The sequence below is a fragment of the Ammospiza nelsoni genome, chromosome 8, assembly GCF_027579445.1.
Source record: "Ammospiza nelsoni isolate bAmmNel1 chromosome 8, bAmmNel1.pri, whole genome shotgun sequence".
Lineage (NCBI taxonomy): Eukaryota > Metazoa > Chordata > Aves > Passeriformes > Passerellidae > Ammospiza > Ammospiza nelsoni.
Genome location: NC_080640.1, coordinates 15849221 through 15876988, shown reverse-complemented (window position 1 = coordinate 15876988; position 27768 = coordinate 15849221). Strand labels below are relative to the sequence as shown.

The following is a 27768-nucleotide window of genomic DNA, read 5'->3' as shown; positions in this document are numbered from 1 at the left end:
ATATAATAAGGACTCAAAAATAGCTTCTATTGGAAAACAATAAACAATTGCTCCAATCTCTCTTCCTTTTGCATTACAGTCATAAACTTTACTTGTGTTATAATACCACACTCCTTTCTCTGTGTTTCCAGAGCTTTAAAAGTCTAAATACTCACTGTTTTATTTAATTTAGGAATATTGAGTACTTGACAGATGAAAGAGTACTTAGCTAAGCTGAGGTCATCAACACCAAAATGCAGGATTTAGCAACACCAGAATATTCCAGTGGACCACATAACACTAACAGTGGGCAGACAATATATGATGTAAGTTGCAACTGAATTCCAGAATAACTGGAAGTCCTGTGTAACTGAATGTCCTCAAACATAATGCTAAAGCTAGCATTAATACAAATAATATTTTAGCAGTAATTTTTCACCCTCAACTGCTGATCTGAACTGGTACACCTTGAAGGTCTTCTGTGTATTTTTCTAACTAACCATCTAAACAAAGTGTAAAGACAGTGAATTTTGTTCACTTTGTATAAGATTAACTGATTTAGTACAAAATTACCTCCTCATCATGCTCATCCTCATCTTCAAATGTTCGCTTCAATGTGATTTCATTCTTGGATTCCAAAATCCTGTTTCTACCTAAATGCATATTCCGACCATAGTTTACGTTATTCTGCTTCTGAAGAGCAGAGCTAAAGGTTTTCTGCTGCTGTGCCTGTTTTAAGAGTAGAATCAAGTAAGAGGCATGCAAATCAAATTTCAATACTGATGAGTATATGCTAGGACATGAAAAACAGATGTTGCAATTGAATACACATCAGTATAACTACAAGATGCAAGCACACCCTCAGCCTACACCAGTGATTTTGCCTTTAATTAGTTTGGGATGATAAATGAATTCAAAAGTGAATCCTGCATAACTTTTCCCTAACCCTCAGAATGACATTTTAATGGCAGAAAAAAAATTTAAAATCAATATGCAATTTATCTGATCATAAACTGCAGAGAATCAATATTTAAATGAAAAACAGGTATCTGAGTTCCCAGATACTTTTTTTGCTGTCTTCAGTTAAGTCTAAGTGAGCAGTCAGCTATAGAAATCAAAGGCACCATATTGCCCTTACTATTGAAGGCAGCACAGCATAACCTTGCAATTAAATCTTATTTATAATAATCAATGCTGCATTTTACAAGAACCTTAGATGACAAAATGGCAACCCAACCTCAATTCTGTCAACAAGAAGTCAAATTAAAACCTTATTTGCTCTCTGAACAAATTTTAAAAGCATTAACTGCTCTAAAGCTTGCCTAGTAGTAGTGCTCTCAAGTGCAGATTATTTTGTGATGGAGCAAGGCCTCCAGCTGTCTCAGTCTCCTTCTGGCTCTTACCTCAGTCTTCTGTATGAGTAGCACTTTAGAGAGAACTAGGCTGTTATCTCAACACTTCTTTTGTCTAATTCATCCAGGCCAGCTGGCCAGATAGGCTGCTCTTTGTTTTGGTGCAGTAGCTGCTGAGATACAGACTGTCCAGGAGTTGACTACTCAAAGTACTTCATAATTTCTTGAAACCTGAGATATACAGCATCTCTCCTTCCTTTCTCAGGGAGGAAACTACTTCTTGTCTAGGACACTGATGGAAACTACACAACAAGTTTGTATTTCACAGCTCTCCACCTTTACTCAGAGGTCTATGGGATGACTGTAACCTCTGAGGGGTAATTTCAGACTAATGAAACTGAAATGTTCAGTAAACAACAGGACTGAAGTCATTCTGTTTGGCTGGCTTACCTGTTTCATGGCAGTTTCCCCAATTCTGTCAGAATGCTTTCGAATACTCTCTAAGAAATCCTTGAGATCTGACATGGATATTTCTTTTATTTCTTCACGCAGTTTTGGAAGATTTTCCATCATTATCTGGCAAAAGCGGTATTGGCTAACTCTAGGAAGATACAGATTTTCCAGCTGCTCCATTGTTTTCAAAGCAGAATAGTATCTATAAAGAGATTAAAATAAAATTATGTAGCTTCTTATAAAAAGTTGGTAAAATAAATTTTCAAATACATATATCAATATCACACATGGAATCAATATTAATTTACTGTATTCTAATAAATAAATCTAATTAATTTACTCTATTCTCAGAAAAATTAACAATCAAAAGGTCATCCATATAATACTTTTGTTTGGAAAAAAACCCAGTGAAGAGCCACTCAGCCAAGTCAAACTTTAAGTAGACTCCTATAATATCAACAGTTTTGATCAATAGTCCAACTATGCTGGACTATCAGTCTGCATCCTGCAGAATGGAGACACTGAAGCCATAAACATCACCTGCCCTTCTAGAATGAACTGATTAGGGGTTTTTTATGATTTGGAGTTTTTTTCTGAAACACAAACTGCCAATCACCCAACACTGCACCAAACAATGGAAAAAATCTTGAAAAAGCATGCCTACAGATATCTGCTGTCTTCAGGCATATGTGAACACAGGCACACATCTACACCCACCCTCTTTCCACCATCCTTAGTCAGAAAATACATGTATACACCTATCCTGACCAATGTTTTTTTCCAGCAGTGTATTATATTTTGCTGTAAACCACAAACCTATTAGCTCTTCTGACAAAACACAGTCTATCCCATCCAGAAAACAACTACATTGAATCAACAAAGTTACATTATAAACAAATCTGTGATCTCAACCACAGTTTAAAGAGAGGCACAGGAACCAGGCTAAACATGAGCAGGACAGCAGCCAATTGCAGATGTGACAATAAGTTCCCTTTATGTAGTATTCTTACCAGCTACTCAGCCCTGGAGGGAGTTGGGAAAATGAATTTAGTTTGTCCAATTAGAACAGAATAAGGTAAACCAATGTCTTCTACCTTGTCTTAAACGGGAAAAGCAGAAACACTCAGATCAGATGGAGTTAATTTGCTGCTAGTTCCAACCCTTTCTTTTCACAAATGTGGAGTAATATCCTTCACCTTTTATTTCATAATTTTAATTCCTTTTCCTTCCTTAAAGTCCAACATCATCTGTTTTTAAAAATTACCAAATGATTTTGAGGGAAAAAGCTGAATAAGAGGAAAATCCCTTCAAATGAGAAAACCTAGACATGTCCTTTATGGTTCTTTAGTTTCTAGATATTACTTTTTAAATATAGTAAGTAAACACTTTAAAAAAATGTAATTCAAGCTTCTGGTTTCCTTGAGTAGACAAGCAATAACAAATGACTAACACTAGAACCATGATTTCTTGTTCAATTCTGAAATTAAGACAGTGTTTTGAACCTTCTTAATCAAGACATTTCTAAGTTAACAACTCAGCATAGCTGGAGGATGGGAAAAATCCTCTCTTTTATTCCAGAACAGAGCTGCTTTCAGAAGACTGCAAATAAAGAGGTTTCAAGTGTAAATTAGGAGCTTTTGTTTGTTATATGCTTGGTTTATATAAAACATACATAAGGTGACGGGAATGTTGCACACAAGAAAAGGTCTGGGGGGTTTATGTGTGCGGGTTTTGTTTTCCTAAATAGAAAATGGCCACGAGTGCCACATGGTGAGACTTCTGGGGAATAAAACCATAATACCGTCAAAATCTTATAAAAGCTTTTTATTTAAATTATACAGATCAGCTTATCAGAACACTGTTAGTTCATCTGGAAGGGTTTTTGACTGCTGGCTCTAAGATCAGAATTAACATAATCCATTCTAAATCCATTCTAGAGTCCCTTACTAATTACATATATATGGAGCTCAGGACCTTGCCCTTTTAACATCTGCTCTGATAAAGCACTGAAGTCTTATTAATTTGAAGGTCATCTGCAGGTCAGGATTTAAACCAAAAAGTTTTGGATATCATTTCACAGAGTGATATATTTACATATTTAGATTTTAAAACTTTCCATAGATTTAACTCAATAATGAAGGCATTGACAATATTATTAGTTCTTATCATGTATCATCAATCACATAAGGTGAAGATTGCCCATCTGACTACAAATTAATTAAAGAAGTATCTTCAAAGTTTTTTTTCATATAAATACAGCATTCTTCTATCTACTCTTCTGAGCTGATCTTGGGACAATATGCTCCTCAATGCAAAATTTGTAATTTTTTTCAAACTGAAGACACAAGTTTGAAACACCAATATGGGTCACATGATAAGACTGTGCAGAACTGATCCGTTTCAACATCAGAACAAGAAAATTGTACAATGTATCTTACTAAAACTATAAAAATGGAACCTTTAATACCAGCAAGAATCAGGAAAGAAAAAACCAACTCACAACACAAAAGTAAATTTAGAAAAACCTCAAAACAAAGAAACAACCACTACCTCTCAACCCTCCAAAAATTAATATTAGTGTTTTGCATCATCTTATTCTTTGTATCAACACACAAAAATCCCAAAATTAAAAGAAAATTACCATTATCTTAGTATATATTAAGTATTTCTTTATGCTCTAAATTATAAAGAGAACTTTTAAGATTTTTATCACCAGAGTGTTGTTTGGAGGGAGTAAACAGAAGTACCATAACTTACTTTAAAAGCCCCATCAAGTTAAACAGAAATTACACAAATCAGGAGCAAGATGAACTCAAAGACTGAATTTTACTCAGAGTACTTTATTTGCACACAAGCTTATTAAGTAAAAAAACATGTAGTTATATCTCAAAATTTCCTGCTGAAAAAACACAAGAGATAAAGCCCTCATTTTATTTTAATTAAGGAAACAAACCTAGTTTACAAAGAAAAAATAGTAGCATTCTCCAATTTTAGGACTTCCCTTAGAGGAAACACTGTATAGTCCTGCTTACTACATTTCCACTGAGTAAATACCTAAAACTTTGCTACCAAACACATTTAAGGGAGTTCCTTGGGATTTTTCAATACTGCTACTGAAAATTCAAGCTCGAATTGTGTAAGTGCATAGCCCCCACTAGGCTGTTGGGAGAGCAGCAAAGAAGCAACTCTTCTCCTTTGTGCTTCCTCAGCTAAGACTTTAAACCCTCTGCAGCTCTTTCCAGCCAACTGTGTCTGTTTAGAGTAGATTCTGCAGTTACTTCCTCTCACTACTACAGTTCTTGTCAACTTGTGTTATCCATGGCTCAGGACACAGATAAATAGGATACAGAGCCTTTCACCTCTAGGTCATCAGTTCAAACGTTACCCATGTTGGTAAAGAACCAAAAGTTGCTATCAATAGATGGTTTTTGGACCCCTCTGTAAACCTCTATTTCACCTGCACAAACCAGCATGTATTCCAGATCCAAAATCCTGCATTATCTTAAAGGAGATCTGCCATGGAAAAAGGAAATGAAATTCCAATCTTTTTTCAGTAACAACTATCCCACAAGCATATATAATACCCACACTTTTGTTTTCTCTTCTTTTAAACATTAGAATTGAGATTTTTATTCATGGTGCAAGACTGTAAGACAATGGAATAATAAAAATATGTTCTAAAAAGCCACAAGCAGAGAAAGTCAAGATGTCTTTTTATAAAAAAAGAGCAGTGAAAGCTTTGCTGCATTAACAAATCTCAATCAAGATTTATGAGAAATTATCCTTGCCTAAAATAAACAGTCCTTATTGCCTTGTTATGTCTTGGGTTGTGACTGCTACTGACTCTTCCATGAAAAACCTTCACAGCAAAACTTAGGAAGATCAATTTTGAATTCCCTTTTATGTGCACACATCAGCTGTCAGGTCTTTGCACTGACACTATGATGTTCTTGCAGTTGCTCTATCTTTTAGTAGTGATAAAAGCCAGAATACATGAACTCTGCTGAGCCACAAGGAAATTACCAGTTGAATTACCGGCAAGTTCCACGGAATAGCCACCTGTAGGCTGTATCATAGGGAATTGGAAAGTCACAGGCAAAATAATAACTGTAGCATAGCTAATGAAAGAGTTATCTGAGCTGCAGCAGTAGCCTGCAGCAGAGCCTAAGCCTTCTTCACTCCATGTGTTTTCAAGGCACGGTACATCAAAGCTATGGCATCTCCCCTCTCCTTTAGATCTCTTTATGGTATGACAATAACATGTCCAAACCCCTCAATTCAGGAGTCCTTTGACTTTTAAGACTTCCTGTCTGGCAACAACTTCCAGGGGAAAATTGTCAGATAGAAGTCTTTAAGATTTGAAGAGTACTGATGGCTTCTCAGAAAGCACATCCACCATCAGTGGACTTTACAAAAGCACTAGCAAATACAGAATCAAAATGCTAAAAACCATCAGCAATTTTATCTCACCTAAATGATCTTTACATGATGACATTAGGAACTACTACTTTCCCTACAACTCTAAAACCAGGAATGCTGCTTGCCTTGCCTGACAGAGCAAGGGTAGGCAGCATGCAGGCACTGAACCCAGTGTTTTCAATATTTTCAGAACACTAAATGTAGCATTGTCCACAATAGACCTTGCACAGGGAAGTGGCGTCATTCAGACAGCACACTCTTCAGTCTGATCTCTGACTGGAGTAGCAAGGGGTCTGTTTACATCTTTCTGCAGAGCTGCTCCAGGAACACTGCAACAACATGCTGCTGCTACTACTGCTATGTGCCAGCTACTCCAAGCAGATGCTGGAGCAGTGTCCTGTTCAGAGGTAACACTGTATAGCAGTCAAGCTGATGAGATCTACCACACTGGTTCACACATAGCAAGTTTTAATTTTAATAAAAGACACCATAGTGCCATAGCTGTAAGGTCATTCTTAAAGCTTCTGTATTTCTGCAGGAGACCTCCTGGAAAGCAAACATGCATAGGTATCATATAACACATATATGACTGTCAAAGATGCATCAGATCTGCTGCAATGTCCATAGATCTGATGTGTACAGTAAATCTGAAGCATTTTGGACATGTCTGCACACAGGCTTTAGAGCTGATTGCTCACACAGTGGCTGCTGTTGAGGGTTTTCAGACGTCCAACAGTATGGTAGGAGGTGTAGGTTACCCAGAAACCAAAATCCAGACAAACAGTCCAAAAGTAAATCTATATTACATAGCAGCCCTGCAGCCAACTGACTGTGCACAGCTAGTTCCAAATGGAACAGCCCTGTCCAGACAGACTTGTCAGCAGGAGCTCCCTGCAGTGGTGCCAAGTGCACAAAGAGGCACCACCAGCAACCAGGAGCCCAGAAAGGCACAGAGCACTGGTGTGACTGAGGCGCTGTGAAAAGCAGGCAGGGATCACGGTGGCAGTGATGATGGGGAAATCATGAAGAAGAAAACATCAGCACTGGCATTGCTGGGGTGGTGTGTATGGTGCAGGCAGCAGCCCCAGTGGGACAGGATGCAGATAAAGCAGGGGCAGGGGCAGCCAAGCTGCCATGGAGGGAGGGAGAGCTGGGGATTCTGGGACTAGAGCAGCAGTGAGCGGCTCCCTGAGAAAATGAAAAGTGGTGATACGATAGGAAGGAGCAGCTGGTCATGCATCAGTTATAAACTATTATCCTAGAAGTTAATTTATAATTATAGTTTTAATTCTTATTAACAAGTCAATTTGTCAAAGAGGGAAAACCCCCAAACAACACATTATCTTCATTCCCATAGTCCCATTTAGACAAAAAGCATAGAGAAACCAGATAGGTCTAAAGAAAGGTATAAGGAGTAAAATGTCCTTTCTTCTGGTATTATGCATTTAATTTAAATATATCACGATATATTAATCAGATAGTAATGTACTCTAAAAGACCTTCAGTCTCTAAGGGTCTTATTTTTCTTGCTTCTTAAAGTGCTTTAAGTAATAAAAACCAGTAAATTTAATTTCATATTTTATAATAATAATTTCACTACATGTCATACCCATTTAAGTAAGCACTATTTCTCATGGCAATCAGTAAGGTCCTAGAAGTTCTTTAATGCATTTTCAAATGTTCTTAAAACACAGATCAGTGTTAGAAACAAAGACTACACATATACCAAGCTACAAACTAAGAACACTTACTTGTCTACATAAGTGTTTGCTATTCTGTCAATTTACACACAAATGTTATTTTTTTTCTCATAGAAATAAGTTTACTCACCTTTTTACACTCATCTGTTCTTTTAGTTTGCTGTACATTTCCAGCACTGCATAAAAGCAAGCAGATTAACTTGTGAGTCATATTGTGGCTTTAGTTAATAAAAGAGGAAAATATGTACTGTAAAGGGCAAAATTAGAAATAGAAAAGGATGTGCTATATTTACCTTATTTAATTCCTACTGTAGCATAAACATGATAAACCTAGCAAAAAATTTTCTAGAATGCAGCTGAAAGTATGAAAACAATAACTGAACCCTTAACAACTTTTAAATTAAAAAGAATTAAGGTTAACCAAAACCAGACAAAACTATACATATCAAGCATATTCATTCACTTACTACATGCCACAACCTGATCTGCATTACCAGTCCATGGCCTGTCTCCATAAAAAGGCAACAGTACCACCTACTGTACTCAGAACAACAAGACTTTATAAAGAAAAATTTTCAAATGCACTTTACACCAATATGACAAACAAGATAAAACCCTCATGGAGCTGTGTGCAATCCTAGAATATTACTTCCCTGAAACAACATTTAGAGCCTTTTTGCTTATTTCAAAACACCTGCAGTGACACAGAGCTAAAAGAACAATGTTGAAAGAACATCATTAGTATTTTCCCCACTCTTCAAGCACTAAAACCCACCCTCTCAAGCAAGAAATTATTTTTTTACCATATTAAAAACATTACTCATTCACAGCTGTACGTGGCTACATGGTTTGCACCATTTAAATGTCTCACTGCTTATGACATTGTTGCAATTGCTCTGTGTCAAATACTGCAAAAGATATGGAACCTTCATGTTGGCATCTTTTAAAAAACCTATTCATTTTTTCATTAAGCTGGATGTTACAGGACCAGAACTTAGAAAAAATAGAAGACTTTTCCTTTTGGCTATTGAGACTTTATTTAATTTGCCATCATATTTCACTGTAGGTCACTCACCTGGAAGACACAACTGTAGTTTTTCCACAACTGTTGTAATATTCCGCTGTTGAACTCTGCATCGGATGATTTCCTCTGTTTGGGCTATCACCTTAAAGGTTTTTTATTTAAAAAAAGGAAAGAAAATCACACTTAAATTATGCAAATAAACTTATTTTGCTACGAATATTCAAAATGTCCATATAGGAAGCATAATTTTCTCACCTCTTTCCCAGCATCCTGAAGCCTTCGGTTGGTATCAGTAACTTGGACCTTAAAAATAATTTCACCTTTGTTAGACAAATATGCATATATTGCCCTGATGTGACTGCTCACCCTTGTAATCAGATCATGCTTCCTGAGAAACTTAGAACAAAGAAATGCAAATTCAAATTAACTCTACAGCTTGAACTTGAACTTTTGATCGCAAAGGGCTTTTGTTAAATTCAATTACTTATGACAGTTCTTTCTAACAGATTCTGTGGCAAACTTCTCAAATTTACTTGGGATTTTTGAACTTTCCTTGTTTCTGCAGGTCTGTCAAACAATTCAAATCATTGACCCAATTGACCACTGGTCCCTTTTTGATAACCTCAATGAGCTCTATGGGCCATTCATTGTCTGTAAGAAATGGTGATTGCATTTTATGGTAATTAAACATTCATACTTTGCTGAATGCAAACACTGGGTGGTTGATTAACATCAAACGTGGAAATCTCCAAACCACAGCAACATTTTAATGCTGCAGGTGCAGGCAAAGCTCAACCTCAGATTTTCCCACATAGTAAGTGACTCATTAGGTCATCATAATAAGGAAGCACATTCTAGTTTATTAAAAATCTCATTAATTTCTGAACAAAGATGCTCAATGACCTCATTGATGCTGTATTTGGTCTCTTGTTATCTGAATATCCTTTATATAATGGTCTTCTAATCATAACCTCTGATGAACTATGCTCATTCTGTCTGGTGGGCATATTTTGCTCTCAAAAGTGTAAGGAGAGCTAAAAGGGACGTATCTCATAATTCACTATTCTGCATTCTGATCTGTGAGGAAATCTTGGTTCTCATATCTCATGAAAACTACTAACATCACCTACTCTGCTGCTCATTATAAAGTAAAGAACAGTGTTTTTTTCCACGCATAATTGTGGCATTTTTAGTTTTCTAATAAGGACTTTTGATTCTTCTAAGGTCTGACATATAAAAACATGATTAAGAAAAGACCTTTTTAAGAAATACTGTGTTTATCATTTGCTGTCCTTTACCTTCTGAGAAAGGCTTTATAAAAAGGCAAAATAATTTGGTAGCATTTTCTGACAACATACATTTAAAAAATCAAAATGAGATCTAATAAAATATTCAGCTTTGTAAATATAAATTACTGTATCAGGCAACATGGTTCTAATCACAAATCCTGATGAATTCACTTGTAAAAATTTACTGTGCACATCAGAGTGCATGTGATAAACACTCAATTAATCTTCAGCAGAAGAGTCCAGTTCCTTCTTTTAGATTCAACGACAGTGATATATGAAACTCTGAAAAACTTGTTCCTTACCTTTAGCTTTTCTGCATCAGCCCTAACTTTAAGAAGTTCTGTAATAGCATCCACAAAGCCCTGATGGTGAAAATTGCACATCTTCTCTATCTCCCTGTCATGGTTACGTATGCAGGCATCAAGCTTTTCCATAAACTTCTGATGTGCATTTGGTTGGTCATCATATACAGACCTATTAAATACAAATAAGAAAATAAAAGTTTACTTTTTTCACCAGTTGAAAATAGCATGTATGGAACCATCTTTATTGAAACCTGTCTTAACAAGAAAATAATAGCAAGCAAACTTGATGTTGGTGGCATCCTTTGGTGCATCCACTCCATCAAAATCAGCATTGAAGAAAAGATGGCACAAAACTGAGAACTGATGGCACAAAACCCAGCCCTTATGGCATTAATCCAGGTGCTTAACCAGTTACATCATGGTTGACCTGAGCCTCACTGGTCTGTTATTTATGCCCTAATGCTCAAATATGGGTACAAAAGAATCAGTTTCTCCAACCACCTCAAATAGCATGGATCGCTTTTCCATCAAATTCCACTCTTTGCTAAATATAAAGAAGTGCAAACATACAAATTTGCTTTCCTGGTATTCCTAACAGCAGAGTTATCCAACTCAATCAGGCTCGGGGGCCTGCAGCCGGAATGACCGGAGCAGCGCGCGGGAAAAGGGAACCCCCAAGGCTCCATCCCTGCCCAACAGCTCCCAGGGCAAAACCATGACGTGCACACACCTAAGGCTGCCTCCTCCACAGCACCTAACTGCTGCAAGGGCTACAATCAGGTCTTCTGGCTTACTTTACTAATTCTCAAATAATTCACTTAGAACTCCAGCAGGAAACATGACTTGGGAGAAATTACTGGTGCAGTTTGTTAAGCAGCATCAGAAACAGAAATCTGCATGGAAAAATGCACGAGCATGAGAAGGGGCAAAGGAGGCAGAGGGAAATTTAAGGCTTTAGACTTTGGCAGAGTAAGCAAGAAAAGAGGCTTTATATAGAACTGTACCAAAATCAAAGGTATGGAGTCTCCCAACAAAGGCTAGGTATAGACAGTTCCAAAAATTGATTAATACTTTGACACAGCAACAACAGCAAAGACTGGTAGTTCTGAAGTAGCTTTTCACATAGAATGAGAACAGAAATATGAGAATGATTTAATCATACATATACAAACACATTTGTATGGCAAACTACAAGCGTTAAAAAAAGTTACTAAAAATCTTTAAATTGTTTTTTTAGCCTCTTATTTCCTTTCACAATTATAAAGTTTTCTCTAGATATTTACAAGGAGAAGCTGATTAAGAAAAAATAAAAGTTCAAAAACATTCACGAAAAGGAAAGGAAAGGAAAGGAAAGGGAAAGGAAAGGAAAGGAAAGGAAAGGAAAGGAAAGGAAAGGAAAGGAAAGGAAAGGAAAGGAAAGGAAAGGAAAGGAAAGGAAAGGAAAGGAAAGGAAAGGAAAGGAAAGGAAAGGAAAGGAAAGGAAAGGAAAGGAAAGGAAAGGAAAGGAAAGGAAAGGAAAGGAAAGGAAAGGAAAGGAAAGGAAAGAAAAGAAAAGAAAAGAAAAGAAAAGAAAAGAAAAGAAAAGAAAAGAAAAGAAAAGAAAAGAAAAGAAAAGAAAAGAAAAGAAAAGAAAAGAAAAGAAAAGAAAAGAAAAGAAAAGAAAAGAAAAGAAAGCTGAAATTCCAAGCGTTTCAATGTTACTTACAGAAGGAGAAGACCCAGGCAACCATGAGTCACAGCCTCTAAAACCCTTAAGTAGTAAGAAACTACTTCCCTCCTAATCTTCTTGGAGAAGTGTGGTTTCCCATATTCTTCAAGATTCTCTTTTCTAACCAGACATCTGGACTTTGCTGAGATCTGAGTTCATCATCAGCACAACAAACCTACAGCTGAATGTCTGACAGGAACATGACCTTTCAAAGAAGAAAAGTTGCAGAAGAGAGTGAAAAGACTCTTGTTATAAAATTCTTTATACTTCCTGAGTTCCTTTTGACCTTGTACAATATATTCAGAGAAGCAACTGAACCCAAGTGACAGAAGAAAGGCAATATGCTGTCCTACATGGCTAGGGAAGAAAGTCAATTCCTTACACTCTGCTTGTTATAGATACTTATTCAGGGGAAAAATCTACCAAATAAAAGTTTCCAGTAATACCCCCTTATGATGGGAAAATAAGGCTATGGTACTGAAAGCAGGCTCTTTCCTCCAAAGTGCACCAGAGGAAAAATAAGATTGTTCACCCATCAAGTTTATCCTTCACTGTTTCTACCACCACAGTTTGAAATGACACCTGGAAGGAGCAAATGTGTGCCCAGAAGTGTCTCCTCCTGAGGCTCCTGCCAGACTGCCTGAAAGGGCTCCCTCAAGGCTGCCCAGGATGAGCTTTAAAGGGCTCTGGTGCATGGTCAGAAGTGACCTGCATCACCAGGGGAAACACCCACATGCAGAACTCAGTGCTGGCTGGAGGGAGAAGCAGCATCCTGGCCTGGGAGGAAAGAAAGGTACAAGACACAGTGGGCACTGAGTGAGGCTTCCTTAGGCAGCCTGATGTTCTGCATGAGAATGCACAGGGACAAGAATGTGGGCCATAGCACTGTCACCTGGACAGAAATGGGGAAGGGATTAGAAAAAGGTTCAATGACTGATGTGCCAGCACTCCAAAATACCCATTACAGCCATGTGAGTGCTGTTCCATTAAGAAAAGGGTCAGAGATGCTGGAAGCTGCAGGGTGGACACAGAGGGGCATCCAACTGTCTTCAGAGCTCTTGGAGAAAAAAAAATATTAGGAGGACCAGATAATCAAAGTGTCTTCACAGATATCTGGCAAGCATTAGCTTCCTCAAATTGGGCTGGACTCACTACCTACACTGCACTGTATGCTAAAGAAAAAAACAAAACAAACCAAAACAAAAAAAACCCTCAAAGAAAAAAAGTTCAAATTATTACTGCTTCTTTAGCCTTTTGTTTAAGGGTGGAAGAAGCTTCCAAATTTAGGTCTCCTTCCAGTGTTCTCAAAGAAAAGTGAGAAAGGAGCATCATTATCACAAAGACAGGGGACTTCTATCTATCACTATGTGCCCAAACTGTAAATTGTGTCATGTAAGCATAAATGAAAGCAGCAGTAAAACTCAGTAAAGAAAATATAATTAAAATGAGAATGAGACTACAAAAAGATGGTACAAGAGGAACCACCAAACTTTCTTTGACGGTAGCAACGCACTGTGTGTGGTTTTGGACTTAACTATTGCCTGATGATTTGGGGGTATCCAATTGCTGCCTTGATAACTATCTATTTCACATCTGTGCCAAGACTTTCAGACATATTCTTACAATACTGACAAAAGGAAATCCTTTGCAATCAGAAGATTTCTCTTTAAAATGTTATCAAAAAATTCCAGAAAACACAGCCGGAAGTTCTGAACTACATACAATGTAGCACAGGCAACAGAGTTTCCACTGTTATAAATATATGTGCTGATTATGTTTTCCTCGATATTAAGGCTGCTTATACTTAAATTTAATTATAGTAAAGTACTGGTTTTTAATCTCAGGGGTAGTAACACAATATTTAATTGAAAATAATACAGGGAATAAATGTTCAAAATAAGGGGGAAGAAAGTAATACTGTGTATCTCCCAACACCTTAATCACAAGATTACCCTACCTTCTTAAAACAATCGTTACTATTTTGTCTTGTACATTGTACCCTTTTCTGTAAGGATACTAATAAAATTGTGACCTGTGATTTAAACCAGTACTTTGTCAGACCTCCCTAAAATGCACTAGTAGTATAAATTCCATGTTAATTACGTACGTAAACAGCTCCATCTTGTGGGAACAACAAATCAACGCTCGTCAGCACATGAGACAGAGCTGCTTGCCTTTACAGAAATAAATCGTCAGTGTATTTTTAAAAAAACTCACACTTCGTATCACAACATTCTCATCTAGGTGAGAAGAAGATGAATAAACAGGTTTATTGACTCCCTGAGGACACTGTCCTCTGAGGACACCTCACACATGCAGTTTCAGAGGCTTCAGAATAATGTCTGGCCTAAAACACCAGCCTTCTTGAAAATTAAAGTGTACACTGGAGAGCCAGGTCATCTTTGGCCACAGACAGAAATTAGGCTTTTTCTCAAACCTGAAAACACAACTGAGACAATACACACCTGACTTACCTTTTAGGGAACACCACACGCCATAGTTCATTTCTGATACGGAAACTCATTTTCCATACATACACTTATTTCAAAGATTACCTACAGCTATCTAAATGAAGTTATTTCTACCTCTTAATAATTATCTGAAAGTGTACATTTCAACAGATTATGACACTGCTAGAGATGCTGATAAAAATTCTCCACTTTTGAGAGCTAAATAATCAAGCAGACAAATCACCAATACTGCAATATCTTGGAGAGACGTGAAATTCTAAAAGCATCCTAGAGATAATTCTTTAAAATTACAAGACAAAATTAACTGAATTTACAACACACACAGACTTCTGCTGGAAAGCAAGTGAGGAAGCAGTAACCCTTCCAGCTCCATTTCTTCAGGAGATGACAATTACATGCAATTATGTCTACCCTAAAAATCACTCTCTCACTGTAAATTGTTTCACATCCAGCAGTAGCAAGTGTCATTCCTAGGATACCAAAGGAATTTTTACATGTGTAATACACAGTTCTTTCAGGTTTTGTTTACATTTATACGCCTCTGAATGAAGAGCCCCAAGGATCCCCTTCAGCTTTATGGGCCCCTGAAGTGGACGCTGATGGTCTGAAATACAGCACAAATTTGAACCATGTCAAGCTGAAAGACATTATTAGTTTTTATTAAAACTGCTTCCAACCTCTGATCTGCACAACTATAGACTACTAGTGGTTGATTCATATCATGAAACTCTGACAGGAAAGTTTTTTTCTTGGTATGAGTCTTCAGACTGGATTAAAAAAAAGGAGAAAATCACTAATGCTGGAGACAGAAGTTTCTATTTGATTTTGGCACCCAAAAAAACCAAACCAACATAACATCATCAATTTTCAATCTGGAATGAGAGAGCTTTAACTTGAGTGACTACTCAACCACCACTACAGCAAATCATTTTGGTATTGGTTTCTCTCCTCAGCAACATGGCAAGCAGGGAATCCACGAAGAACAGAAGCAGAGCTGAGCAACTTTCCTGGTAATGTGCAGATATCTGTTTATATTCCCAGAAATCTGTATATAAACTGAGACTTTTTTGGGGGGTTTTTTTTAACTCATTCCAACAATTGGATGAGTCATATTAATGCCAGTCTAGGTAAAAAGAAGATAGTGTAGAAAGTACGTGAAAAAGGCAAAAAAATAAACTAGGAGCAGAGAGTGACCTAAAGGAGAAAAATGTCTGAGTTCACTGGATACATTTTATTGCAATGGGGATATTTTTACCTTGATCTTTCTTACCAAGCAGACTGAAGGGAGAGTAACAAGCATAAACAGATTTGAATTCAGGTCTCAAGAAATTATGAAGGAGGATTTGCAGATATGCAACCATTTTCCAATTGAAAACAATAAAATAAGTTTACTTTATACTGTAATAAACTTTCCTAAAACTTTTACTTTCAAAACTGAAACACAATATGAAAAACATGTATTTAATAGGTCTTATTGATGACTTTTGTGTTTACATGCAAAAATATACTGAAGCACCAGAGGGCACCATCCTATGCATAAAAATACCAACAGTTAAGTAATCAAAAATCTCCAGAGAACTAAAACTTAACACGCCAAGAATTCCACACAACCTTTAAAAAAAAATATTCAAAATAAATTATCCTGAAATCATCTATTCCATAATGACAACTCCATACATACATATTATCACTCTAAGTGAGCATCATAAACCATCTTCACAAATGGTTACAGGCTCCCTTCAAAATCATATTTCTGCTATAATTTCACACAAATATTTGTGCATGCAATCAGGATAGATGTCCTTAAATGTCTGAGTGTAGGCAGGAGTAAAAGAGGATGAGAATTTCAGCAATGAGGAGGGAAATAAAAAGTTAGAAGCAAAAAAAAAATTGTATAAGCCCAAGAATTAATTTAATACATTGAGTGGACTACTGGAAGGGCAGACAATGGAAGTGCATATAGACTATTAACTGTAAAAGAAGAGGAGCCCAAAATAATTTTTGGAAGTTCAGCAAATACCCCAAATTTGCTTTTTCCCCTCCTCATCTCCTGTCTAGCTCCACATCTATGGCCTCAAGACCAGAAAATTACAATAACCAGACCTAAGTAAAACTTCTACTGTAGTCTTCTTGTTTTAGCATAAAAAATAGATTTCAAGAATAATCAGAATGGGAACTAAATTAACTTTTTCTCATATCTATAGCGATAGCTGTAACTTTTCAAAGGAGAGAAGAACTACTCCGGAACCCAGGCTTTAGGCCAAAAAAAAATGAACTTGAAGAGTTTATTTTATTAAAAATAAAATCCCCATACTTTCATAAGAAAATAGTAATTCAGAAGATAATATGAATTCCTGGTTGGTGATAACTCTTTCACTTAAAAATCATTACTAGAACAGTCTACTAGATAATGATAAAGTAATATTTAATAAATCCCACTGGAGTTTTTTAAAAATTACTATTTCTTAAAGGTTCTGGGATTATTTTGTGTGTTCTTTTAAATGGGCAATGATTCAACTTTTAATTGCAATCCATATTCAGGAAAGACAAATGTGAGCTTATGGAGCATTACTGTAAACTTTTTGAGAGAACAATTCTTCTAGTAATCATTTATAATAAGTTCTAGCAGCAGCACAGACTTTTAAATCAGATCATGTATTTTAAAATAGTCAAAAAAAAAGTTAGAAAAAAAAGAAAAAATCCAGCAATCTTTTTACAGGACAAAGAAACTTTTTATTAATGACTTGCCACCTTTCACCATTTTCACACCTCCCCCAAACCATCCTGTTCTGTCCCATTTCTAGGATGAATTGCAGGTTTCCCCACCCCTGCCTATATTGCCACAAAGTCTTTCATTTCCTGATTGCACAAGACATATGAAGCAATTAAAAACTGTATGTACACATTCCTTTCAGGATACTGATAACCACTCAGTAAGTGCCAATCAGTTACAGCTCCATGAATGCCGTGACAATGACAGGAATTACACATATATGTTGTACATATCTGTACAACAGCTGTATGAGTTTGACATGGAATGTAAGTCTGACCATGCAACTTCTGACCTTCAACAGAAGCAAGAGAAAAAGATTCATTTGTAGAGCTTCAAAAGAAGCACCATGAGGGGAAAAAATTATAATTACTTTGATCAATTAAATGAGGCACAAAAAAAAAAGAAATCTGCCCAAACATGCACTTTTTATTCAATTTTTCAAAGTAATACTTTCAACAAAACGCACACACAAATGTACCAACTCTCAAATGAAGAAACTGTACTTATGGATAATCATGATTTTAGAATTCATATCTTGCTACCAAAGCCAATTTTGTCCTGATGCTAGAGATGCTCCCAACTAGTTCCCATAGACACTGCAAGAAGTAATCCCCTAGATGTTCTCCCTATTTTTCTTTTCATTGAAATAAAATCCCAAAATTTAACAACACTAAGCTATACTAAATAAAATTCAAAAACAAAGTAATATTTACAATTTAAATATGCATTATGAGTTCAGTGGGATCAGTGCAAGCAGAAAACAGTGACATTGCAAATTAAGATTCTGCCCTTAAAACAGCCCTGTCACACTGTGACTATAACCATGGCATCCCTAACCATGATACTGTATCACACACTCCATTTGAGCTGCAATTTCACAGGAAACACTGCAGAAACTTCCTTTGTCCTACAATATACAAAGATATTTTCTGTTTACACAAGCTGCAAACTTTGTAGGGATTTTTCCATGGAGTAATTTCATATAGGTGGCTGCATACACCCTAAAAAGCTTTATAAAATAATGTCCAGGTGTTTCCTGTAATTCAATTGCAGTTATGGTAATAAGCACATTTCTTAAAACCTAAGCAGCCTTTCAGTGCCAGATGCTACCTATGCTCCAGTTCTGCCATTCTTACTCATAATTACATCTCTCCACTCTATTTAAAAGCTCACATTACATGCCAGAACAACACAGAACTCAGCTATGGCCTATTCAGAGAAAAGATTTTATTAATCTTAGTTCAGCTGTTATGCTTTGCTTGCCTGGTTTTCCTGGATGTGCAATTTCTGTCAATTGTTCTCACTAATAGTATCCTGTTTCTATGAGCAGGAAAGGGCCAGTACAGTTTGTTAGTTAACATTACTTCCTATAAGCAGGGTCCTTATTCTGTAGTAGCAGCACTCGAGCATTCATTGTTCGTGCTGGATAAGCAATGGATCACGCTGATGGCTGTTAATGGACATCCTCTGCAGCCAAACACCAACTGATAATCAGCACACCCACATTTGCAATAGACTTCCTCCTTCCTGTTTTTACACTGCTGACCAAGGAGATGCCTCTTCCTGCTGAGCCTTTGTGTGACTTACTGATGTATGAAGTAAGAAACTGAAAAACAAGTGCTGTGCTACCACTTTTTTTCCTAATTTTGTGGTGTAATAGTAGATAAAAAGGCAGCAAAGGAAACAGCAGCTTTGCTCGCTTTGGTGCTGGTATCGCCACGCGATGAAGTGCCAAGTTTGGCCATCTGCTTCACATGCCTACATGGATACAAGGGGATGTAGCTGGAACCCTGGAACCTATGCTATTTCATAGAATATAAAGTAGGAAAGTGAAGTCTGTATAGCAATATTTTTATCTTCCTTTAATACTTCCAGAGACTTTTGTTACATAAATTATCTTTCAGGAGCAATGGATTAATCTGTAAACCAAATTGTGAGCTTCCAAGTTCTTTTAAAAAATTTAATGAGATTTCTATTACACATGTACAAGAAATAATTAGGCCTCTATTACAACTTCTAGGTAATCTGTCAACTTTATCTAGAGCATTTGAGACATAATCTTCAAGATAAATACACATCCATTTTTTAAAAGAAAATTAATTTCATATTTCAACAATCTCATATGTCTGTTCCCAAGACATATGAAATAGAACAGAATATTTAATGTCAGAAATGTGTAGGTTACTTATTTCAATAGGCTTTGAATATCGACATATACAGATGTAAATACATTATTTCAGAAATTTAAGATGTTCCAGATAAAATAAAACACCCAGTAATTAAAAAGCTACAAAACCAATTGGATTAAGAATGTATTCTATTATATACAGATCAAACCAGACAATCCTATCCTGCATCACACTCCTCTGCAAAACATATAACCAAAACATGTATTTTACAAATATTTTATATTATTCACTTTTTTAAACTTTATGAGCTCACATAGCCTACATATAAAAAAATCATCATGTATTTAATTCATGTAAAACAACAGCCTGTGCTGTATATTTTTTGCATATCTCCAAGGATCACTGAAGAAAGTAAAACATGACTTCTAAAAAAAGTCTGTTTTCAATTCAGAAGCTGAACTGAAACTCAGTGTTTCTCTCAGTTAGGAAGCCATTAAGAGTGTTGATGCAACTGACTAACTCCAATTCTTTACCTGCTTGATGAACAAAGAAAATCTGTTCATTTCTTTGCAGCTTCCTAAGTTTATGAAACATACCAGAACAAATATAAAGTATAAAACAGTAAGCCCTATGTTTTATATTGAAATTAACTGAAAACAAAACTTGTAAGAAAACATTGCTTCTATGAACAAAATGGGGTAAAAATCCTTCAAAGACACTCTGTGCCTAAGGAAGTGTGCAAACTGTGAAAGTCCCAAAACTCGATAGGTTAAACATTTCCTTTTGAAGCTGAAATGTCTCAAAAGCATCCCCCAGGTACATATATGACAGTATATGCTTTATTAATTTTGTATTACTCTGATTCCCAGGAGAATTGCAAGTTACACTCACTGCAATTTTGCAAGCAAATTACTTTCCCTGAGACACAGTGAAAATCCCATTCACAGTATTAGAACTGAACACTTTTCTCATGCTATATAAATAAATTTTAAAAAATCCCCAGTGTCTTTTAGGTCCTCTCTGTCCAATGCCACATCTTTCCATCAAGGCTGATGCACTCTAAAATCTGTTTCCTTCCTTCTTAATACCTCTGTCAGTGATAAATTCCCTACTAGTTTGCTATTACTGGCAAAGGTTGAGATACGGGAAGGGCCTCAGCCGGGCTCGAGGAGAGATCATTAACTCCTTCCTGCACAGGAAGGACCCAGTTTTTCAGGAGTACAGATAGTTCTGTACTAGACATGTACAAGATGAGGAAAAGCTGCATTGTTGAAAGTACTTCATCAAGCTGAGCCTCAAATTGAACTGTGATTGTTATACCAAGCTCTGTGGTGACAGGGATTGGGTCTGGGCATTTCAAACATCACCAGAAAATAGCCAGAAAGACCAGCCACAGCTGGATTTCACAACTAGCCACAGCAAGCCCTTCAGAAAGATAAAATCTCATGTGACTACCTGATGCTGATGCAAAGCTAGGACTGTATTTCTGAATGAGTTAGTACTTAATAGTTTACTACAACCCATAAAAATAGTTTCCTATTTGCAAATCCTTTTCTGGCACTATCTTAAAAGCATTATTCAAGACATATTAATCCTCTTCAATTTGAATGAGCTTATTTTAGTAGTATAATACATAAATGCAACATGACAAAACCTGCAAATACACCAGCACTTAACAGTCAAAACCAGACTTATATTTAACTGAATTATGTTACAGTTCCTCAGGTAGATATCAATGGTTCAGACACACACAAAGAAAGCTGGAGCACAGGCTATGCTGTTGGCTTTCCAAAAAGATTCACAAGGAAGTAAGCACACACGTGACTGGCATTTGTGAAGGATGTAAAATTATGTACTTCCTATGCACATGGCAGGTCCAAAATATGGGTCACCAGACATTGAATAAAATCAGCTTGACAAACAAGTCAATGAAGAGATGACAGGAATAAGAACTGGATTTTCTGAATTTAACTGAGGTAAGAGTGCACAAGCATAAGCCGTTCATATGAAGAGAAGGCTGAATTTTAATGAAACAATGACACAAACTACATAAAACATCTATTAAGTACACTATTCTGATGATGATGTATCAGATGATTCCTCTTTTATAAAAGCTTTCATGTATTTTGAAATTTGTTTCCTAAACACTGGGACAAGCTCTTTGGTAATGCCTGTGAAATTGGAGAGAGCTGTTTCAGAACAATTCACACAGGTTACTGCCTTGGTTAAAGCTTCACTTGGCAGTTGCCCATTTGGAAAACAGTGCAAGAACTGAGTCAGAAGCTGATGTGTGAACAGCAAAAAAGATCAAGATAACCTGATTTGCAGACACATATTTCATGACAAACTTAATCAGCATTGAACCTAAAGATTTTTTCAAAACAAAAAAAATTGCAGCGCAGACATGACTGCGAACAGTTTCAGGCTTTATAAAAACCTGAAAAGTAATATGTTGAAACTTGCAGCAATGCAAGTGATTCCTTATAAAACACTTTTGCTACCAATGGCAAATTTGACCAGGCTACAGAAAAATCAGAACTGCAGTTCTGCTGCTGTATGACAGATTAATCAGTCTACAGCACAGACTCTTCAAATGCCCTTTTGACTCTATATAATGGACTAGGCAATAAAAAAAATTGCTCTTTCATAGCAATATACATCGCATAGACAGTTGCTTTATGGGACTGTTGTCTTTCTATTTAAGTACTTGGAATACCATCAAATCCTACACCAAGTGACAAAATCTGCAACTGACACTACAAGCAATCCTCTATTCTTTTAGGATACACTGGTTCACAGCAAGCAGGTCATTCTCCTTACTCCATAACAATCCACTTACAAAGTAGAAATTAGCTATTATAATAAAAGATAAACTGATAGATAAATATATGTGCTAGTTTGGGCTGGGGTAGAGTTAATTTTTTTCACAGTGGCTGGTATGGGGTTGTGTTTTGGATTTGTGCTGCACACAGGGCTGATAACACAGACATGTTGTTGTGATTGCTGAGCAGGGCTCAGACAGAGCCAAGGCCTTTTTGTGCTGCCACGCTGGCCAGGAGGCCGAGGGGAGACACAGCCAGGACAGGTGACCCCAACTGACCAAAGGGCTGCTCCAGAGCAGATGGCATCATGCTCAGAACATAAAGTGGGGGAACAAGGAGGAAGGGAGGAGACATTTGGAGTGATGACATTTTGCCACAATAACCCCTGCAGTGCTACAGGCAGGGACAGAGCAGCTGGACAGTGCTCAGGCAGAAAGGGACCTGGGGGTCAACAGCCAAGTGAACATGAGCCAGAGTGTGCTCTGGCAGCCAAGAAGACCAAAGGCATCCTGGCCAGTATCAGGAGCAGTGTGGCCAGCAGGAGCAGGGAGATCACCCTTACCCTGTGCTCGGCACTGCTGAGGCCACACCCTGAGTGCTGTGTCCAGCTCTGTCCCCTCAGTTTGAGAAGGACATTGAGACGCTCGAGTGCATCCAGAGGAGGGAACGAGGCTGGAGAGGGGCTGGGAACACAAACCCTGAGAGGAACCACTGAGGGAGCTGGGGGTGTTCAGCCTGGAGAAAAGGAGACTCAGGGGAGACTTTATCACTCTCTACAACTCCCTGAAAAGTGGTTGTAATTAGGTGGGGTTGGTCTCTTTCTCCAGGCAGCAACTGACAGAACCAGAGGACACAGCCTTAAGCTGCACCAGGGGAAGTTTAGGTTAGAGATCAGGAAAGAATTCATCACTGAAAGAGTGACTGGGCACTGGAATCGTCTGTCCAGAGAGGTGGAGGAGTCATTGTCCCTGGATGTGTTTAAAAAAGAGACTGGATGTGGCACTTAGTGCCATGGTTTAGTTAATGAGGAGGTGTTAGGTCATAGGTTGGACTCAATGATCTCAAAGGTCTTTTCCAACCTAGTTCATTCTGTGATTCTGTGTTCCAGAATAACCACTACTTGTGATGGGGCCCTGCTGTCATGGACATGACTGAACACCTGCCTCTCCATGGGATGCAGTGAGTTCAGTCCTTGCTTTGCTTGTGTGTGCAGCCTTTGCTTCTCCTAGTAAACTGCTTTTGCCCCAGCCCACAGGTTTTCCAGCTTCTATCCTTCTGATTCTCTCCCCCATACTGCAGGTGGGGGAGTGAATGAGCAGCTAGATGAGCTTGGCTGCTGGCTGGGGTTAAACCACAACAATATACATGAAAGTACAGTCCTGATCCAAAAGAGACCACAGCTATCACACAAGGATTTTCCAGTTCTTTGGGGCTACGTTGTAACTTCTGTCTGAAAGGGAACCCAGGAATAAAAGGCATTAACTTGAAAATTAAGAAGGGCTTGAAGACAGACCATTAATAAAGATAGGGTCTATTGATTTTCAAACCAATAGCTTACAATTCTGTAAAAGCTTACCACACCATTTGAAATCAAAATATATGATCAAACCATTAAAATTCTCATCTAAAGCACTGGCTGATGATCACAGAGTATTCTTATGTCTGCTCTATATTTAAAACAAGACTAAGCTATAGACAAAAACGCTATTTGCTGGCTCATGCTCCAAAACCAAAATACTGAAAACACTGAAAAATAACTTTAGACAATCCTACCAGACAAGTAAGACCACAGGAGAAAAATGAAGGCAACCACATTTTGTTATTGGATAACCACATCATAAATCCCAACAGACCATAGGCAGAAAAAGTACTTCCCTGACTGCAATTGTGTAGTGCTGTAAAATCTTCCCACATTTTCAGATTTCATTCATACTGCCTATGCTACACTTACTAACTGTGGTGCTGAAGACCCAGAATCACATACCTAAATCATGCCTGCTGGTAACTGCAATGTGCACTTTCAGTAAAACAGAAGTTACATAACATTTAGGCACTTCATTCATTTTGCTTTGGACAGGCCCCCTCAATGAATACAAGAATATCTCCAAAATACAAACTACAGACCCCAGTCTGGGCAAAGCACCTGCAGTTTCAAAGTGTACCACAACCCAGTAAAAGCAGCAGAATTACTCCATATCTCTAACTCTGAATTTTCTCAGGACCTTGATCAGTAAAGGACAAAATTGCTTATTTTTCTAATGATGCCTTACTAAAGTGTAGCTTTCACTTTTGGCTTTTCTGCAACACAAGGACAGAAGCCCAGAATGAACAGCTATCAATTTAACACTTCAGCCAAACTCATTTATGATATCCAACCTCCAAACTCTGCTTAATCTGAACAAGAAAAATGCAGCACTATACAGAAATGATTCTGCTTTGCAGTCTCAGCTCAGTGCTGCTTTTACCAGTGCAATGCAGTCCTAGACCAGGGGAAGGTGACTGCAGCATACTGCAGCATCAGGCAGAAATGCATCAACTGAACGGTGCTTGCGGCTGTGATTTGTTCAGCCAGAGACAACAGGACAGAGAAATGTCTTCACAGGAGGCTCTCTACGAACTCTTCAAAGATGTTTCATGGGCAGCACAACTTAGAGCAGCCTACAAGAAGCTCTAACATCTACCAGGCAACGGCTTTGTGATGACATATTTCAGGAAGAGAGAATTGAATTAAAAGCAATTTTACACTGACTTTTGAGGAGCACTTTCCAAGCTGTGATTGTCAGTTAAAGCTACAGAGTACATTCTGCTTATAGACAGATACATCAACAGACACAGCACCTCCTTATCAACTTCACCTTAGCAACAGAATTTCCATTATCAAATTCCCCACAGCTTTTTATATTTAATTTTACTTTTGTATTTTTGTTCAGTCAACGTATTGTGGGCATGGAGGTACTCCCCTGACAGGCTGTGTACAGGAACCACAGAACACCGCAGACTCAGTGACGCAAAGCTCACAAGATGAAGTGTTTAGAGAAAGTCTACCATATGCTTATGAAATATTTTGCCAAGCTAGAGTTTAAGAGTTAATTCATCTATTTAAAAAAAAAAAGCTTTAAAATACTACACACTACTACAGACTCAAAGAAACTCATATCTATAGCACACAGGGCCCTGGCAGAACAACTTCTACTCTGTCGAGTTCCACTTTGACCTTTTTCAACCAACCATAAACTAACCATCAAATAAGGTCAATTATTTTCTTCTGAAGAGAATCTGTCTTACTAGCTACCACAGCCTGTCCAGCTGACTATTCATGAAGTGTTAAAACCCAGAGTTCAGTGAGAGCCTTAAGTTTTTTGTTATTAAGTTTCTGACTTTTCTGTTGTTGTTGAGAGGATTATGGGAACTGCTTTTCTTTCTCTTTGTCTTTTTCCACTTCCTTTCTAAAGATTAGAAATGAGATAGTTGTCCCTGAGAGAAACTCAAAAGTATGTATGCAACATGAATTACATGATATTAACATGTTCTATAAAAAGGTGAGAGTGATGAGCCTTTAACAAGTTTTGTCATTAATCTCATTTTGTTAGCCATTAAAGCCAAAAAGATGCTGATAAAAGCTTCACAGAGTCTGATGAAAAAAAAATAATCCTGGCTTGCTATAGACACAGTCTGCCTATTTAATGAAAGGCATGTTGGCTTAGGTCTCATTTATAATGATTCAGCATGTGTCACTGAATTTAGAGATGCAAGTAAAATAGCAGCAAATTTAAATCAATAAATCCATCCAGTTAAAATGTAAAAAGAAAATTAATTTAATCCAATACAATCTCTTCCTCTCTTGAGATGCAGAGCAGTCTTTAGTAGCTAACTCTCCTAAACAGTAAATAATCCCAACTGCACTAGCTGTATGCTGATTCCTCCTATAAAGGACCTGCATTTCACATTCCTCTTTATGGGTAGATCTCAGCAGTAGAAAATCACCTGCAGAATCAGTCTGTATGTTATTCCTTACCAGTAAATTATACACAAAAACATTATATATCTATAAATGTTATTATTTTTTGTATCACAAAAACAAGTGCTGCCACTCTTATAGCAGGGCAGGAAACAGCACCCTGGCAGGAGCAGCTATACCCAAACAGCAAGCAAAACATTGAAGAAAAATAGGAGCAAAAATGTGTTTCCATGGAACCTACATACAGCCCACAAGAAAAATGTACACTTCCTTTGTGAAGCATGGATGCATTATGAAGACATTAATATATTGATATTAACAATTAAGAATAAGTCAGATCTTGCATATTCTCCATTCTTCACCATTTAATATTACCTCATGCTGCTTATCCAAACCACTCACCTCAAGCCCCCGCTTTTGTTCTGCTATTTAAGTAGGTATGTTGGTATTTTATTTGATGTGGCAATGCTATAAACATTCTCCCAGCATTATAACCCAGAGATAACAAAAATATTCCATTTCACATAACGAAATTAATGCAATCTCAGTCATTACATGAGACAACTGGCTTCAATAGCTTCTGTGACTGGAAATCAATGGATCACTTCATGTTGTAGCCTTATGCAACTGCACGTAGAATTACTCAACTCCTTTCTTTGATTCACATTGTTTAGCGAGTAAAAACCTAGATCTCATGCAGAAAATAATGCTCCATTTTACATTCATGCTTCTTTCATTGAAATAGATCTTGTAATTTGATGTGGGATTTCAGACTTTTCAGTTTCACACAGCAATTCACAAATTGTAACATACAGCTGAGCAGACAGCTCAAGATCTGATCTTAAATACTGCTGCTCTTAGGGAGAAGCATACTTCTGTGGTGTTTGCTGGACTTCTTTCAAAACACTCAGACAGGTGTAACCACTCTTTCACCTAAATTTTTTTATTTGTAATTGAACACTACGGTTAAATCAGACCAACATCCACTTTTTCCCTAAAAATCCTGAAAGTCAGCAATGTAAAATTCCCTTACTGGAAAATCGGTGATAGGATAGAAACATGTAAAAAATAAGAAATTAAGTTTTAGAATTTATAAAGACATCAGCACATTTTAAATGCTTAATATGGATAAGAGATTCATATGGTCCCTTCCCCATCCACACCTGTGGATGCCTTCGTCTGCTGTGTAGCCCAACACTCTTTTCTTTCTACAGGTTACTCTGATATAAGCTCTATACTGAAGACAGTGATGAAAGTGCAATTATATTTAATATTTTGTTGTGGTTTTTTGCAGGCATCAGCTTTAACCTGCCTGGGCTTGTTAAGTGATTAACATGGTGAAACTGCCTCCAGGGACAACTTAAGCCTGAAAGCATCCCAGCTACT

At 37.3% G+C, this 27768-nt stretch overlaps 1 protein-coding gene across 2 annotated transcripts in view; it reads right to left on the bottom strand.

The window, feature by feature from the left end:
• EXOC6 (exocyst complex component 6) overlaps positions 1-27768 on the bottom strand; it is an 87491-nt gene that overhangs the window by 55748 nt on the left and 3975 nt on the right. For both annotated transcript variants that reach the window (XM_059477284.1, XM_059477285.1), the window contains exons 2-7: positions 10519-10690; positions 9183-9230; positions 8979-9069; positions 8034-8079; positions 1782-1986; positions 553-708 (exon numbers count right to left, since the gene is read on the bottom strand). In XM_059477284.1, coding sequence (XP_059333267.1) covers positions 553-708; positions 1782-1986; positions 8034-8079; positions 8979-9069; positions 9183-9230; positions 10519-10690 — 718 coding nt within the window. The remainder of the gene's footprint in view (positions 1-552; positions 709-1781; positions 1987-8033; positions 8080-8978; positions 9070-9182; positions 9231-10518; positions 10691-27768) is intronic.